The 16,794-nt window shown below is 35.9% G+C and overlaps 3 protein-coding genes across 3 annotated transcripts; 1 reads left to right on the top strand and 2 right to left on the bottom strand.

Moving 5' to 3' along the window:
* Positions 1–6,256: 6,256 nt before the first annotated feature.
* LOTGIDRAFT_110175 (hypothetical protein) lies at positions 6,257–7,563 on the bottom strand (the record flags this gene model as incomplete). Its single annotated transcript, XM_009047001.1, has 3 exons — positions 6,257–6,478; positions 7,104–7,251; positions 7,475–7,563. The coding sequence occupies 3 exons, from the start codon at positions 7,561–7,563 to the stop codon at positions 6,257–6,259; spliced, it is 459 nt and encodes a 152-aa protein (XP_009045249.1).
* A 2,071-nt stretch (positions 7,564–9,634) lies between these two features.
* On the top strand, positions 9,635–12,284 carry LOTGIDRAFT_156327 (hypothetical protein; the record flags this gene model as incomplete). Its single annotated transcript, XM_009047000.1, has 4 exons — positions 9,635–9,713; positions 10,338–10,898; positions 11,371–11,445; positions 11,719–12,284. The coding sequence occupies 4 exons, from the start codon at positions 9,635–9,637 to the stop codon at positions 12,282–12,284; spliced, it is 1,281 nt and encodes a 426-aa protein (XP_009045248.1).
* A 610-nt stretch (positions 12,285–12,894) lies between these two features.
* Positions 12,895–16,082, bottom strand: LOTGIDRAFT_211882 (hypothetical protein). Its single transcript, XM_009046999.1, has 5 exons — positions 16,054–16,082; positions 15,760–15,783; positions 15,341–15,401; positions 13,597–13,719; positions 12,895–12,974 (listed from the first exon to the last, which is right to left on the bottom strand). Exons 2-5 carry the CDS (start codon positions 15,760–15,762, stop codon positions 12,916–12,918), a joined length of 246 nt encoding a protein of 81 aa, XP_009045247.1. The 5' UTR covers positions 15,763–15,783; positions 16,054–16,082; the 3' UTR covers positions 12,895–12,915.
* Positions 16,083–16,794: the final 712 nt, after the last annotated feature.

The following is a 16,794-nucleotide window of genomic DNA, read 5'->3' as shown; positions in this document are numbered from 1 at the left end:
AGCCTTTGGTTGGATTGTACACTTGCGTATACAGCCAATCAGAAACTCTGTTACTTTGTGTTAACAGACTTCTCATCGAGGGCCCTGATTGGTTGAATTCTTTTGCAAACAATCCAATCAATCACTGTATTTACAATCTTCTATGATACAAGAAAGTTGACTATTGTAGTCAAGGTATAAGACAGTTCGTAAAAGCTTAATAGCTTGATATTGTCAAGATGTGAAACAAGAAGTTGACTATTGTAGTCAAGGTATAAGACACTTCGTAAAAGCTTAATAGCTTGATATTTTCAAGATGTGAAACGGGAAGGTGACTATTGTAGTCAAGGTATAAGACACTTCGTAAAAGCTTAATAGCTTGATATTTTCAAGATGTGAAACAGGAAGGTGACTATTGTAGTCAAGGTATAAGACACTTCGTAAAAGCTTAATAGCTTGATATTTTCAAGATGTGAAACAAGAAGTTGACTATTGTAGACAAGAAACTTTCCTTAACAAATGTCTGAGGTTGACCAAACTGTTACCAGAAGTCCCAATGTAAGCTACTAACAGATAACAGACAGCTGGTGAATTTACAGAACAGAGCTGTTGTATTGAAAACAGATCAAATTATACAGAGAAATAATGCTGATCATACATTGTACATCATAATTAGATTATCAAGATCAAAATTGAAACTAAATAATATCACAAACAAGTCACAGATCTTTGGTTTAAGAAAACGTACTAAAGGTACAGAGTTGTATGTTGGGTGGGGTTGGCGTATTAATACCCCCAAGGGATACTAGCAACCCTACAGAGGCCTCTTGGTGACATTCAGTCTTCATATGGGGGGTAATGGGGAACCAGGGTGTTTGAAATGTAAATATAGGAGAATAAAGAAACCAAAACAATATGAAACAAGGTTTAACACAAGGTTAAGGAATGTATAAAACAGGTCTTTAAAAGGTTTTAGGTAAATGTGAAATAACTTATTTTAAACCAAATCAAATATGGACAACATTAATCATTAGAAAATAAATATGTGTTATTTGGGAAATGATGGAGTATGCAAGAATGATAAAATGGTGTTAAGTACAACCTGTAAACAAAAAAATTTTCACAGTAAGCAAGGAATTGATAAATAGATCATGGAAACATATAAAGCTATAATACATAATAATATGAGCACCATTCTGACAATAATTTTACAGTAAACAAGCAATTATCAAATTTCATAATATATAAAAATCTTAGACAAACATTATATATAGAAAAGTTAAATTCACATCAATATACAAGTTAATAATAATGAACACTTTGTGACACAATAAGATATAATGTGTAAAGTTAGGTGTAAGTTTTAACAACTACCAGGGTGATCAGAAAACAGGAATCAGGAATTCAACCAGTATTATTAAACCCAAGGTTGACTTAAAAAAAACTCACAGAGACAGGCGAAAAAAGCACTTTTATGACCCAATTAATCAAGCAAAATATAAATAGCACCATCAAGACATAAGAAAATAAAGAATATATAAATCACATGTCATGGCACATCATGATTATCAGCAGGTTACCATGGTTTCACCAAATAAAAACTGTCACTCTTACTTTAGACAAAAAAAATCACAAGATATCATAATATCCGTGTTGAATTCAAAACATAAACAATTCACTATATTTTGTGGAATAAGGTGAAATATTTGTCTTTATAATTTGAATAAAACCTGGACATGTACTTGTATATTTGCTCAACTAATGGTTTGGTTTGTTGTTTAAATTTGAACAAGATATAGAAGGATGAATAAAATACCAATCTAGTTTTAACATGATAAACAAACATTGTACTCATAATGTGAAATTAAAAAATTTATGAAATATATTGCAATAAAGATTATTTATTTGCTAAAAAAAAAGATTTGAAGTTCCATTGTATTTGTAACCTTAAAATTTCTTTTTGATTTACACATCCTGTTTTATTAAGTTTCTTTTCTTCTGTAGAGAAAAACAAACATATTGGTATCTGATCTATTGGTATCAGATCTATTGGTATCAGATCTATTGGTATCAGATCTATTGGTATCAGATCTATTGGTATCAGATTTATTGGTATCAGATCTATTGTAAGAACTTTGAGATTCTGATAATTAAGAATTCAATTTCTAAAAACTCATTACTAATTATGATAAGATGAAAAAGGAGTTTAAGACACAAAAATACAAATTGCATATAACTTCTGTTCAAAGACTTTATAAATACAATGCCAAGTTTTTCTCCTTCTTTTATTCTTAGAAATGATACAAAAACACTGGGTATATCCAGATTTTACAATCTCTTATTCATTCAAAAAACACAAATTTCTCCATTTTGGAATTATTTATATTTAGACGCTACACAAGTCATCCCAACGTTTTCAGGTGTTTCCTTCATGCAAAGAAGCATGGAAAAATTCACATCTAAAAGTTACCTTCTATCTGAAAAAATGCATACTTTTCTACACCTAATTCAGCTTAAGAAGAGGGGCAACACTCTGCAGTGTGCAATGAAAGAACACAAAAATAATTGGAATAATCAATCTGCATTATGTGTTATGATGTAGAATAACGTAGAATTACTCTCCACTCAGATCTTCCAATTCCTTCTCATCTACATCAGCATCTAAATCTTTGGCCTGACTCAGGTTAGAATTATTCGTATTATCAACGAGAGGATTCGCAGTTCCAATATTCTTTAACATTCCATCAGTTTCATTGAACCTGAAAAAATTATAGAGATAAACCATTATTCTAACCTTAAATTTGACATAGGTTGAGATAGGTTTTATTACAGGCCATACAGGGGCACAATCATTACTGTTGGCCTTTAAAAGGACAGGTGCCCCACTTAGGGGGCGGTTGATTTGAGTCTTGAATATATGTAAACAGTCCTCAGATTGTAATGTAAACAAGTTGCATAATTCCTTTAAAAATGCTTAAACTAGGAATTTTACTCACTATTTCTAGAAAAGTCTTTTCTATATATGGCAGTTTCTCACAGAATGAAATTGATTGTAAGAAAGGTTCTTGTGTTTCCACTGAGCACTATTTCCAAGGATAACAAATTTTACTTACAAATTTTTGATTCTCTCCACTTTATTCTGAGTAGATTCGTCAATAAATAAACAAGGATTGTTGGTGTCTTTCGTCTCCGGGGAGCCAGCACTATCAGGGGTGGGGGCAACGTCAGATTCAGGGGTCGTAGATCTGTCAGACGTCGCCCCATCTTGAAGTCCATTCCCATTCCATGCTTCAACTGGTTTTGGACCATCATCAAAGTTCATGAGATTTCGTACTGGTTTTTCTGGAGAGGCGTGAAGTTTTTTCACCATTTTATCTGTGGGAAAAGATTTTTATTGAAAATTATATCGAAAAATTCAGAATTTGTAAAAGAAACTAGACTTTTCCCCCCATTTACTTATAGCAAAGGTTTAACTTCCATCCATCCAAATTATTCTAAATATTATCTTTAATCAAAATCAAATTTTATACAAATATCACTTAACATCAATTCTTAAACAACTACACGAGGACTGAGGTATCTTCACGATATCAGCGGATAAAGAAAATACGAAAATAACTATAATTAATCTGCGATATCATAATGCTGAACTTGTCATCCACCTACTAACGACTATATATCTTTAATCATATTTACCTCCATGTACAAAAGATTCCACGCAAACAAACGCTCCTTTATTGGTGTTTTTAACAGTAGAGGGACTGTCACTCATAGCAACTACAGGAACAACTGGCATCGGAGAGTCTGTTGGTGCCATCTACAAAGATACTGGTAAGTTATTACTAAATTAGGTGCAGACTTCAGTAAAGATAAACTCCAACTTCCATGACGAGAAAGAACAATTATATCAAAATGGATTTTGGGGAAAAAAGGTTGTAAACTGAGAATCTGGCTATAAATAGTAACAGTGGCCACAGAAGCAAAAATTAAGAACTCTGGGAGCTATGAAAGTCTCTAATCCTGCATTTTTTTACAGCCCCATTATGTGTCGAATTATGGAGAGAGCAAGGTAATGTCTTTAGGAGAAGCCACACCTACCTTAGCCTCCATCATGGCCATTCTGTTTTCTAAGAGAATTAACCTAGCCAAGATGGTTTCCTGTTGTTGTTTAATACCAGTAACATCTGACTTGACGTCTGCTAGAGGTACTGGTGGTGGAGCCACTGATTCTGTTGGAGGCTGGATCATTGAACTATGACCTAATGGTGAGGATATTTTAGTCACTGGTACTTCTAGGAACGACACTCGACTTGAAACATCTTCTACCATCTATAAATTAAATACGGTACAAAGTTTCAATATCCTTATTTTCTAAACCTAACTATGCAAATGGAGACATGCAACACCTTGCAGTGTGCAAAGAGGGTTTTTTGGCCATGCCTACTGCATAAGCCTACCTTTATTCGATTTCCAACTGTAGAGCAGTGTGTAGAACACAGAACCTCAGTATATTGTCCTATCTGAATGGGAGGTATTATGGTCAGGGACCGAACCCTGGACCTTAATGTAAGCAGTCTGGAGAAGAATTTCCTATTTTAAAGATGGCCTACACTTTTTTGATTATCAACTGTCGATGCAGTGTGAAGCACACAGAAACTCAGTATTTTGTCCAATCCTTACAGTTCTATGTCTGGATTTAGCCTGTGTAAGCAATTAGCACAAACTTTACTTAGCCACTGCTGTTTAGACAAATAATTTTCTGAACCCGAGTGTGCTTAAAGAGAATAGCAACACCATGCAGTGTGTAATGAGGGACTTTTGCCACGACAGCACAAGCGTACCAATTATTATCTGTCGAGGCAGTGTGCAGCACACTGTATCAATGACAACCCTATGTCAGGACTGATCTCTTGGCCCTCGTGTAAACTATAAACACTGAATTTACTAAGCCACTGCATGTTAGAGAAATAATATTACCTTGAATAATTCTGACATCTGACTAGTTAATCTAGAGACAAGTTCCATCTGTTCTGGATGAACAGGAGATTGTTGACTGGAGTTCACTTCACCATCTACAAAACATTTATAAGTCGATGATAGGGGCTTAAAGCCAACACTAGGGCATGTTCCGTAAGCACCGTCAGTGGCATCTAGATTATACTCATTTAAAGAGGATTTGAACCATCAGAATCTAATCACCTAGCAGACAACAATCCATTCTCTAGTAACTGAACTATTCCACTGCCATGGATAAGGTCCAAAGTACAAATTGAACCTCCTTCTGTCCTGCACGACAGCAAAATCATACAGAAGAAGAAATCAAGCAGAAACAAAAGTCAACCCCAAATGTATCAAATCATAAGACAGCTGGATTGACATTTACAGTTGGGAATACAAAAAAGTAAATGTAAAACTTACTGACCTCTGGGTAACCTCACAACCTCAACAGCCGTAGGTCGAACTCTGATAATACTGGGTGTCCCACAATAACTCTCACCACCATCTTGTGGTTCCTCAGGCTTTGTGGCTTTCAAATCCAGTCCTTTATGTTTCACTGCTATTGGTTTAGGTGGTCTACCTGTAGGAGCACTGGATGGTCGAGTCAACCCTACAGTCTCTGTCTTACCAGGCCTATGTGTTCTACCAACTGTCTCTTTGGCTATTTTTCTGGCTTTTGATGTTTCTGAAAATATTTGTAATAAAATAGAATATGCATGAATGCCCAGATATCCAACTCCAAATCATTACCTGATATGACTAATGAGGACGCAAACTATCACCCGATATGACTAATGAGGACGCGAACTATCACCTGATATGACTAATGAGGACGCGAACTATCACCTGATATGACTAATGAGGACGCGAACTATCATGCAGAATGCAAAGCTGGAAATTTCATGATAAAAGCATTAGCCAACCCTTTTTCATTTCCAAATAATACCTACCTATCATAGAAATTCTTCTGGTTTCTGCTGGTTTTACTTTCAGCTGAAAAAATCAAATTTACAATTATATCCATCAAGATGCATTTTACCTACTTTCCAGAAATCTGAATTTCTCAACCTACATTCACGAACAAATGCAAACTTTTTTATTGTTAATTTTATGTGTAAATTTTTGGATAAGCTAAAAAAAAAAAAAGGTTAATCAGAAGTTGTTTTGTTTTTAATTCATATGATCTTGGAAATTTGCTTTATAATAAAAATCATCACATAAATTTAGATTTTTGATTCCTTCAGGGACAGAAAAGTTGGAAGTAGATCTCCATTTTATTTCATTTGCAGTATCTAATGAAACTTACAGAATTAAGAGAATCCATTGAAGAGTTAACTCTGAGACTAGTAGACCCTCTAGGTGTTGGCTGCAGTTCCTTTTTCTTGGCTCGAATCAACCCTAGAATTTCTGTTGTCATGATAACTTTACGTTCAGCAAACCCCGAGGAGAAAAACTGGTCTTTAGATATCAGTGGTTTATATTTAAACATGTCTCGTAGTATCTGAAAGTGAAACAATATACTATAAATATTTACAACATAATCAGCAAACTATGATTGAAAAAATAACCAATCATCTTCAGCGCAATTTGTCGTTAAATTAGATGTTATTATTTATTATTATCAGTGTCAGAATATTTCAAAAATAAATTGGGATACAAAAAGATGTCACATTAAAGGGACAGATGAGCCATTCTTTTTGACCAATCATATTCATACTTTAGTCTCAGAACAGGAATTTTTTTAGCTAAGCCAATCAGTAATTAATAGTGTCGAAATTTGAGCCTTCAAACCCATGTGTGTGCAGAATTATCCGCGTTTGAATGTTAAATTGACAACTTGTGTGATATATAGAAAAGACATAATAGAAATAGTGAGTAAAACTACTAGTTTGAGATATTTTTGAAGAAATTTTTGAAGAAATTATATGATTTTCGTACATGTCTAGTACTTCTGAAGATTATATACATATTTTCAACACTCGAAGCAACTCCCCAAAATGGCGCACCTGCCCCTTTAAGAATATTGTCACACTATATTTACAGTACAGATCAAACTCTGAATATTATTGCTGGTGACTGTAGAGAGATAATAATGGTGTATCAGTCTAACCACAATCAATTCTTACCTTATATACGGCTTCCATAAAACGGAGATCTGACTTTCCGAATAACTCTATATCCATCTCAGCTATTTTTGCAGCAACAGCAGAACTATACTGAGTAAAGGCATAGTGATAAATTGGTAAGAAAGCTGTTGGAACTCCTTTTGATAATCTACAATAAAACAAGGTTTGTGAGTTAAATGATTAAGTTGATTTCGGGTTAAAAATTTGTAGTCAGTGGTGTTGTATGTTTTGCCATGTGGTTTGACCAAGGACCAACTGGTAGACCTAAGTTGTTATGGTATCTGATACAAGACTGCAGCAACTCTTGTCAACTCTTCACCCTTTTCAGTTCACATACCCTATCACGTTTGAGGTTATTAACTGATACTTACCCAGCGACGTCAGCCGTCTCAGGATATTTCAACAACTTAATCTCTGACTGAAGTTTACGCAAATTGTTTTTTATGTCTCCTGTTGCCATGTTTACTTCTTACCTCACCTTGCTGTCGTCCTACAAAAAATCATAATTAACTTTAAAGATCTACCAGACTATTTATCAGTCAGCAATATTGGCTACAGAATCTTCCTGATGAAGAGGAGGTCTGCAATGTGATAGGAGTTGAAATCCACCGTCAGGTTGAGTTTTAGAATATACTGGCACAGACATCAGAATTTTTCTTGTGATATTACCCCTAGCAGACGACAATATTGAGCAATACAACTAACTTTTGACTTTTGATTTCTCTTTCCATACACGGAAATAGACTTGATTATGGAGAAGGCAACAATCATGTCATCTGAGTAAAATAATAAGAAATGACACATTATTTCCTTGTCTTCCCATGACTAAGATCTTAACTCCATATTATCATATGCATATGACATGACTTCCTAGCTTAGCTTAGCTTGGAGTAGACTTAGTAGTTGAGTTTGAGAGTAAAAAATCAGCAATAGGCCTAATGAGTTGTCTATCATTCAGTGTCGGTGAAATGTTTGATCTATTGACATTTTACAGAAATAAACAAGAATGCTAAATGTTCATTTTTTACAATATTGCTTAAACGGAACTGGATTCATTGCGTTCTGAGTGAGTTGTTGACATGTTGCCAAGCGGATAAAATTCTGACAGAAATATTGAGTGAAAATCATCATTGATTTAACGATTAGCCTCCAAATGAAATGCCCAAAAGCCCTAAAAATTGAAAAACAAGACACAATTCTCTAATTTTCTAAGAAGACATCATACCAATAGAAGATGACTCAACAAGCTTGAGAAGTTTTCAACTTTGACATAAATTATCGAACCAAAATTCATAAATGGCGGAGGTTGATGAAAGTGGCGACATCTATATCATCAATAAATCACGTGACAAACATCGGGACTTTCCGTCAAATTCCGTTAAATTGAGAAATTCATAGAAATACCAACATTACTGTTAGCTGGCTTTATAACTTAACGATTTTTTGAGAAAGTTGTAATGGCCGGGGGACACTATCCAAGACACCTCACTCCGACCTATTGCAACACTTTTTTTAGTTATTTTATAAAGTTAAGCGAATGCAATATCGGCTGGAGGGCTGACTACACAAGACGAGATCATTTTACACCGTCAAAAATTCCGTCAAAAGATTAATCAGTGTGCGCCAGGCCCGTAACCAGTCCAATGTGCCATGAGAACAAAATCTGATAAAGAATGATTTCAGCTTCAATTGAGAATTTGTTCGAATTTTGCAGGGCATGTATTAATGGATTTGTAAATGAACCGCTGCCCACCCCCCACCACACACACATACACACCCTACCGCCCAAAATTATGTTTCCCAGATCTTGCATCATGAGCGGAGTGACCCATAAAAAAACAAACGAAACAAGCTATATTGAGTTACATATCATAGAGATTTATCAAGATGATCTATTATTCAATCCTAACCATCATATCAACTATCTTTACGTATATATCATCTCTTAAACCGATAACCCTACCCCCGGGCGCCTAGTTTTCCTCTGATATCAACTCGATGATGCTTCAGTAATAATTTTAACGGCCGATTTTCAGATTATTTCGAATTACGACACCATTTTATAGGAATCGTGATGTAGCTTATTTTCATTTGCGTCAGAAGATGACGCTTTCTTGGTTATCCACCTAGATTTGGTTGGTCTATTTCTAAAAAGATCCTGAAGGGAAGGAGATAAAACTTGCTAATTTGGGATTAGGTTTTGAACGATACTGCTCGTTTTGATGATCAGCTTGTACCGATTGGATCAATTCCTCTATACGGACGAGCGGGACGTTTTATTCGTTTGAGGATTGTTTGTGTCGTTTGTCACGCAAGGGATGAAGTTTTCAACTTGGAACCGAACATTCTGCTTCAACAGTTTATAACACGTGATGTGATACATTGTAACAATAATTTGAAAATTTCATGGGTTTAGGATTTTACCACTATATCAGTATAACATTCGTCAGAAAATGGTATATTCTCCCTTCGTGGACAATCATTAGAATTACACTCTACTGCCAACTTGTGTGGAGAGACTCGGACTAACAATGAGGACTTTGTGTATTTTGTTTCTCGGATTAACCTTCCTTATTTATGAAAGTCAGACAGGCAAGCTACCTGCACCAGGTAAGATAATAAGATTTTGGACTATAGCAAACAATAGTGGTATGGTATGTATGATGCTTGATATTGGATACAGTAATCGAAGGGGCTTCTCCTGTATTCTATTGCCTCGACAAAAGCACACGGTACGCCATGGGTCGCGCTGGAAATTTTTCTCAGGCGCAGGGATGAGAGTCTTTTGGATATATCTAACTGGATAGGTGTACCGTAGAGTGATATCCTCGTCCCATCATATCTTTTCAAAACCTGTATTAAAATGATTGTAAAGAGGTTTTAACTTTTGATGTGTATCGACGCAATAAATGGCTTCTATTTGCAGCATTCCAATTTTGCATTTTGTCACCCGTGGTAAATATCTCCTGCCTGTTATAATCTATAATGTTGAAATATGGAAGGGTTTATGAGCTAAAATAAAATAGTTTGAATTTAATCCCCTTCCATAGTTGAATTCCGTTAAAGATGTTTTGGTTTAAGTAATGGCGTCACCTTTTGTGTTTCCCCGGAATAACTTGAGTGCCACCTGCGCAACGGTGTCCTTACGGTAGTCCAAATTGCGAAATTATTAGGCTTACAGAAAAAATTAATGTTTTATGAATGTATACGCTTTACTTTGATTCCGTGTTTCAGTATGTCAGTTCCGGCAACCAGTAGACATCCTTCTAGTAGTTGGAGATACGAGAACAACTCTACGTTACAGTCTTGGTCGGACAGTAATCGCACCAGGCGTCACTAGCTTCATCTACAACATGCTCCGACTATTCTCTTTCCGACTGGAACGAGCCGGTATCATGGCGTTCAGCGATACACCTAGAGTTATAGCTCCACTGAGTAACAACTTTAATTTCATCAATCAACGCATGATGTGGTGGAAACCAGAATTCCGTGGCACGCAGACGTACAGAGCACTGTTTAACGTCAGAAACTATTTCCGCCTTAGAAGCAGACGTCAAAGTAAGAAGATCGCCATTTTGATGGTTGATGGTTGTTCCGATCAAACAGATCTGACAGTCCAGCAAGCCGAGTTGGCCCGTCAAGAGGGCATCACCATAATATCTATGGGTTTCTCTAACAATGTAAACAGTACAGAACTACAAAAGATCTCAGGAGATAGTCGGTATGTGTTTGGAGTCACCAATGACCTTTTCCTGTCCTCGTTAATTCCCACTATAATGAACACCATCTGTGCAAGTAAGTTGATCTTCAATTTCTTACACCATTGCCTCTCCGGATATATTATTTGCCCCTCCGAACAATCAAGACTCGCATATCTATTATTTAATATGTAGTAAGCAGTGAACTACATGATATTGTTATGGCTTATCTCAATAACCTTAGGTCTATGTTCCGTTCCGTTGTTCCGTCTTTTTCCCAAAATTGACATAAGTTACAGAGGCTTCGTTTTGAAACAAGTCGACCTGAGTTGACATGGAAATAGCCATTCAGATCAGCGAAATATCTGAGATTGCCCGAATTTCTAGCAACCCGCCTCTTTGAGCACCGCCACTGATTCAGATGAGACAACAGAGGCCCGAAGTGTATCAGGCTGCACACGTCTGCACAAAAGATTCCTCGACAGTTGGGTACCGACCAACAGTAGGGTTCCAATCAGATGCAGGAAAAGTAGAACCCCATTTCATTTGTTTTATCTCTTCTTTTTTAGTTGGCAATGAAGTTTTGATCTCCTCTCCATCCACCAGCCCGATAACAAGTCCAGTAACCAGTCCCACGCCTCCCGGTGAGTATTCCATGCATCATCTTATAACTGTTTAAGGGATTGCAGCCTTTCTTTTCTAACCTTTTTATATGTAGGCTATGGGAGACATTTATTTGCACCATTTTAATTTGAGACAGATGTCTGTCACTCTGTGGTTCTTGCAATACCACTAAAAGTACGGTAAGCGTTTTTGACGTCACTACCACAAGGCTGTAGAAGCTTCAATAGATTTGGACAAGGACCCTTCATTGGATAGAGTATAGTATATTCATCTAAGTTTTTTGTTCGTTCCAGCTCCGCTCGCTGAGTTGATCCTGATTATGGACGATTCTGAAAGCACCCGAGATTTTTCCGGAATTAAGTATAACTACAATAGACAGATAGGAGAATTCGTCAAGACCATTACCGTCAACATGAACCTAGAGACCTGCCATCTTGGAATTATCATGGTTAGTGACACCGCCCGGGTATTAGTCAACCTCGGCACCAACTTGCCAACCATGACGTCTGCTTTTGGCGAGTTCGCGCCAGAATTTCTAGGAACCAATACAGTAGAGGGATACAAATCTGCTACCACCATGTTTGCCACAATGTCGTCTGCGAATTCCACAACCAGACGATACTTGGTGCTCGTGACAGACGGCGTTCCCATGGATACGTCTGACATTACTCAATATACCAAATCACTTGAAGACAAGGGAGTTAACTTGGGGCTTTTAGCTTTCAACACATTTCATGGATTGGTAATGACGACTGCTGATAAGACAGCATTTTTGCAGAATTCGTCATGGTATCTGACTGCTCAGTCTAACACTTTAGTCGACAGAGCCAAAGACATAGCAGGCGTCGTCTGTCCATGAAAGGTGATACGCGGCCGAGCGTCTAACTAATGGACACGTGCTCAGTGGCGTTTACTTTATTCACAAGGTGGGGTTTGGCGAGTTTGTGCTACAACGGTATGGTGGTAGAAACGCCACCCTCGGAAATGTGCTAGGACGAAAAAAAGGGCTTTTTCGCCTGATAGGATCGGATCGGATATTGTTGTATATTTGTATATAATGAATAAATTTTATCATGGGTTGACCGGTGATCGACATTTTCTTAAAACACCTGACAAAAGCAGGCCCGTAGGCTAGCCCATTTGAAAGGGGGGCTCAACTATTGAACTATGCAACTCAGTCATTTGAGTCAAAAATTTTTAGTGGCTGGCCCACCGTTGCCCTAAAGGCCTGGACCAAAGTGACCTCCATTGGTGTACAAATTCACCAATTCCAAAAAGAGCTTCTATAACAGAAGGTGCAGGGTTTAACCTTGGATCCACAGACAAGGGGAAAATGAAGGCATGAGTGGACTTCCCGAATTTATCAGGGTTTGATGGATAAATGGGTCTAAAACCCCAATAAAACAGGACCTAGTTTTTCTGACCCTACTTCAGCCGACAACTGTCAGCAAATTGATAAGAACTAAAACATAATTTACATTTTTTTTTATTTAATCTTTTTTGCTGCTTTGAGGTTTTTCTTTTGTCTTTAATTCTTTTACTGCTAAACCTGAAAAATAAACAAAATCAAGATTTTAGAGAAATGCAGTAAAACTTAATTTAAAATCCATTTGGCCAATCAAATGACTCATCTTAGTTAAGTTTTCACGGATACAGGTCCTCACCTACAATACTACCCGTATGTTCTTATAGTTTTTTTGGTAAGGAGAATTTGCTTCAGAGTAAAGTTATAATCACTGTATATATAATACAAGAGGTGTAAGATCATCATCACTAGCAAGTTTTCTCTTCAATTCCACGGAGGGTGTCTTACATGTTTTAACCATTCCTAACCTTTCGTAGTTAAACAATTGTATTAGACACTTGGTTAATAAATATTTCAGTTTAAAGCCTGTACATAACCAAATTCACTTGCATTTTTTGTATATCTAACACAAGCTTGTGACCTTGGCCAGTGCCAGTACATAGAAGTTTTTAGGAACTTCTTCACTCATAACATGAATTTTATGAATAATATGAGTGAGTGTTAAAATGTCTCTGGTATGAAACAATGGTTAAAATTCGCCACCTCATACAAAGTTATTTGGATAAAATGAGCCACAGTCCCTCATCTATTGATAAATGGACGTGGTTTTAAGATAATGGTAGTAAGAAGAAGAGAAAATACGAACCTGGGGGTAAAGATTGACGTAATTTATCAGCCTTTTCTCGGTCTTGAATAACCAGTGTATAGAGATAACGACTACATCGAACCTTGAATTTAACATTATATCTGTTCTTCTTTATTTTAACAGCTGAAAAACAAAATAGTTTGTCATTAATTATCACAAAAATACAGACATATTCAAACCCTCAATTAATTATTCAAACTCAGACTGACATTGAAAACAAATAAATGGAGTTTTACATCCTACTTTTCAGCACCTTATGGAAAACAACGGACATACCAAATTAGATATTCATCAACAGAAAAAAAAAAAAGTCTGATTTAGATGACAATCTTATAATGGAGTAAAGAATGTTCATTGTACTGAGTAACCTCATTTCAGGCATTTCATATGACACCACCACATATTAAAGTTTTCTCAACTACTCAACAAACAGTACCCTGGTACCAAAATATCCAAGTGGTCCAGATCCAACTTCTACAACTACCTAATCTGCATCATCAGTTAACATGAAATCTTGCTTCAGAATAAATTTGTAACCATTTTTTTTGTCATACAAGAGGTGTAAGAAATCATCATTAGCAAGATCCGCGAATTTTCCGTTAAACTAAAGAAATAAGGTATTCTATAGGGTGTTATTTAGAAGATATTCTCCAAAATAAGCACTGAGTTGGGTCACAAGAAAACAAATTTTACATTTTGATGACTGGTAAATTTAAAAACTTGCTTCAGTGGAATAATTTGATCTCATTATTTAGATCGTAAAAGCGTTAGTTGGTACATCATTAGCAAGTACATTGTTTCATCACCCCATTCAAACACTAAGTTATCTAGCTCTTCAGATATTGTTCCTATTCGAATTGCACCTAAGTTAAAGAAATGATACTACCACAGATAGTATTACAGAGACATCCATGGTCGACTTATCTAATTATCTTAACCTTTTACTTGCACCTTGTTTTATCATAAATCTTTACTTTGTGACCTAGGCCAGTGCTTTCAAGAGACTATGTTCTCATCACCATCTAACAGAAGTAAATAACATGGAAACAGTATTTTAACCAACAAAGTAATCAGTGAGGTGGAAGGAATGGGAATTAAAGTCAGATGTCTGCAAGGGACAAGGCACTCAACTTGTCCAGATACCATACTCATTGATGCTTGAAACTTACAAAAATATGAATAATTTTATCAATACAAACACATACTTCCATGATGAGTAAAATTCACAATAGGAACTACAATTTTACTCATAAAAATCTGAAGAACTCATAACTTCAGGAATTTCTAACAACCAATCAAACTATTTAGAATCTTGCTTCAGAATAAATTTGTAACCATTTTGTTGTCATACAAGAGGTGTAAGAAATCATCATTAGCAAGATCCGTTAATTTTCCGTTAAACTAAAGAAATAAGGTATTCTATAGGGTGTTATTTAGAAGATATTCTCCAAAATAAGCACTGAGTTGGGTCACAAGAAAACAAATTTTACATTTTGATGACTGGTAAATTTAAAAACTTGCTTCAGTGGAAAAATTTGATCTCATTATTTAGATCGTAAAAGCGTTAGTTGGTACATCATTAGCAAGTCGTCTTAAATCACCACAAACTCGTTCACCAGTACTGAGTCCGATTGCATCAAAAAATTATTCAACATTACTTTGCTAAGGAAGACTGTCGAGGCAAAGATGGTATAGCAGATTGCTAATTCATTTAAAAAGAGAAAATAAAACAGGTACAACTTACAATTAGCATCCTTTCGTCTTGCTGTTAGTAAGAAATCCTTGATCTCTTTTATCTGTTTAGGCTGAAAATACATGAAAAAAATACACCTTAATTATTTCATTGACCAGAAAAACATGTCTACACTAAAATATTTCTGTCATTATTGTTGATAAAGCGTCTATGAACATTTCCAACGCATCACTGATGGTGACATTTCTTTCTTCAATTAAACTCAGACAAATTTTTCCTTGAATTACTGTATAAGAAATCTTGAGTTATTTCATTGCAAAGCAACATGGACACATAACTTCAGTAAGCAATCGAACAAAACATTATTGGCGTAACTGCACTACACTGAGTCTGCTGGAGAGAGAGCTCTCGCGATATTGATTTCGTTTGACTTGGAAATATTGCTCTCAATTTCATAAATGATAACTCACCATTTTGCCTTTTTCGGTGCAAATCTGAAATATAACGAGATATGAAAATCAGTAACGAGCAAGAGATTTAGGCATGTTTTCAGGACAAAAATAAATGTTATTTGGAAATTCAGCCATGTTTTTCAGTTGCAGATAACACGAAGTTTTAAAAGCTTATTAATGCGATCGTGACGATATTCATGATAAAATATGGACGGATTGAGTGACAAGAATATCGATATTGGCATTTCAAATATAAATTTGGGATTTTAGGATTCTGGATAAAGAGGATTAATGAGGATTGTGAAGTCATACCAATATTTGATTGTACACCTGAAGGATCGCCTGTAGAAAGGAAGTACAGTGGCGCCGTACCGGATAAATACAAAATAAGGGGGAAGAACTCTTTTTAATTTTCAGACTACAGTAGTTTACTCACCTAACAGTATCTGGCTACCCATTTGGAAATGTATCACAATTTCTGAAGCAAACGGCCTCCGTGAAAGTAACGCAAGCGCTCTGCCGAGAATTGCCGAATGTTTCTGAAGATATCATATTATGGAAATGATTTTTCGAGATTCGTATAATAAGAACTGTTTGACGGTTTCGAGCTGATAATTGGACACCGTGTTGTATTTTTGTCAATCTAATGGATTTTATTTTTGTATCTAAACGGACCGTAAAAGAATCGTTTGATCAATCGTACCTTTAGTCAAGGAACCGGATTTTTTTAGCTAAGCTAATCAGTAATTAGTGTCCACAGCTCCTAAATTTGAGCCTTCAAATCCATGTGTGTAAAGAATTATTCGCGTTGAAAGGTAAAAAGACGACTCGGCTTTTCATGGATTTATATAAGTAGAAAGAGAAATTCCTAGTTTGAGTAATTTCTGACGGAATTATGCAATTTTGTACATTTCTTGTACTTCTGAAGACTATTTGTACATATATTCAAAACTTCCGAAAACGATCCAACTAATGGGAAATAACTCAGTATAAAATCAGACTACAGTTAATTATCAACTTTAATTTCATGAACAATCACACAGTGGCGGAGCC

Source organism: Lottia gigantea, assembly GCF_000327385.1.
Source record: "Lottia gigantea unplaced genomic scaffold LOTGIsca_11, whole genome shotgun sequence".
In the NCBI taxonomy this organism is placed as follows: domain Eukaryota; kingdom Metazoa; phylum Mollusca; class Gastropoda; family Lottiidae; genus Lottia; species Lottia gigantea.
This window is presented reverse-complemented; position numbering and strand designations above follow the sequence as displayed.

Bases quoted from the DNA above. Each gene is read 5' to 3' on its own strand.
- LOTGIDRAFT_211882 (XM_009046999.1), bottom strand. The intron at 13,720-15,340 runs GTAAGTTGTACC...TTTGTTTTTCAG, and splicing joins AAGACGAAAGGATGCTAATT to CTGTTAAAATAAAGAAGAAC. The intron at 12,975-13,596 runs GTTCGTATTTTC...TTTATTTTTCAG, and splicing joins ACGTCAATCTTTACCCCCAG to GTTTAGCAGTAAAAGAATTA.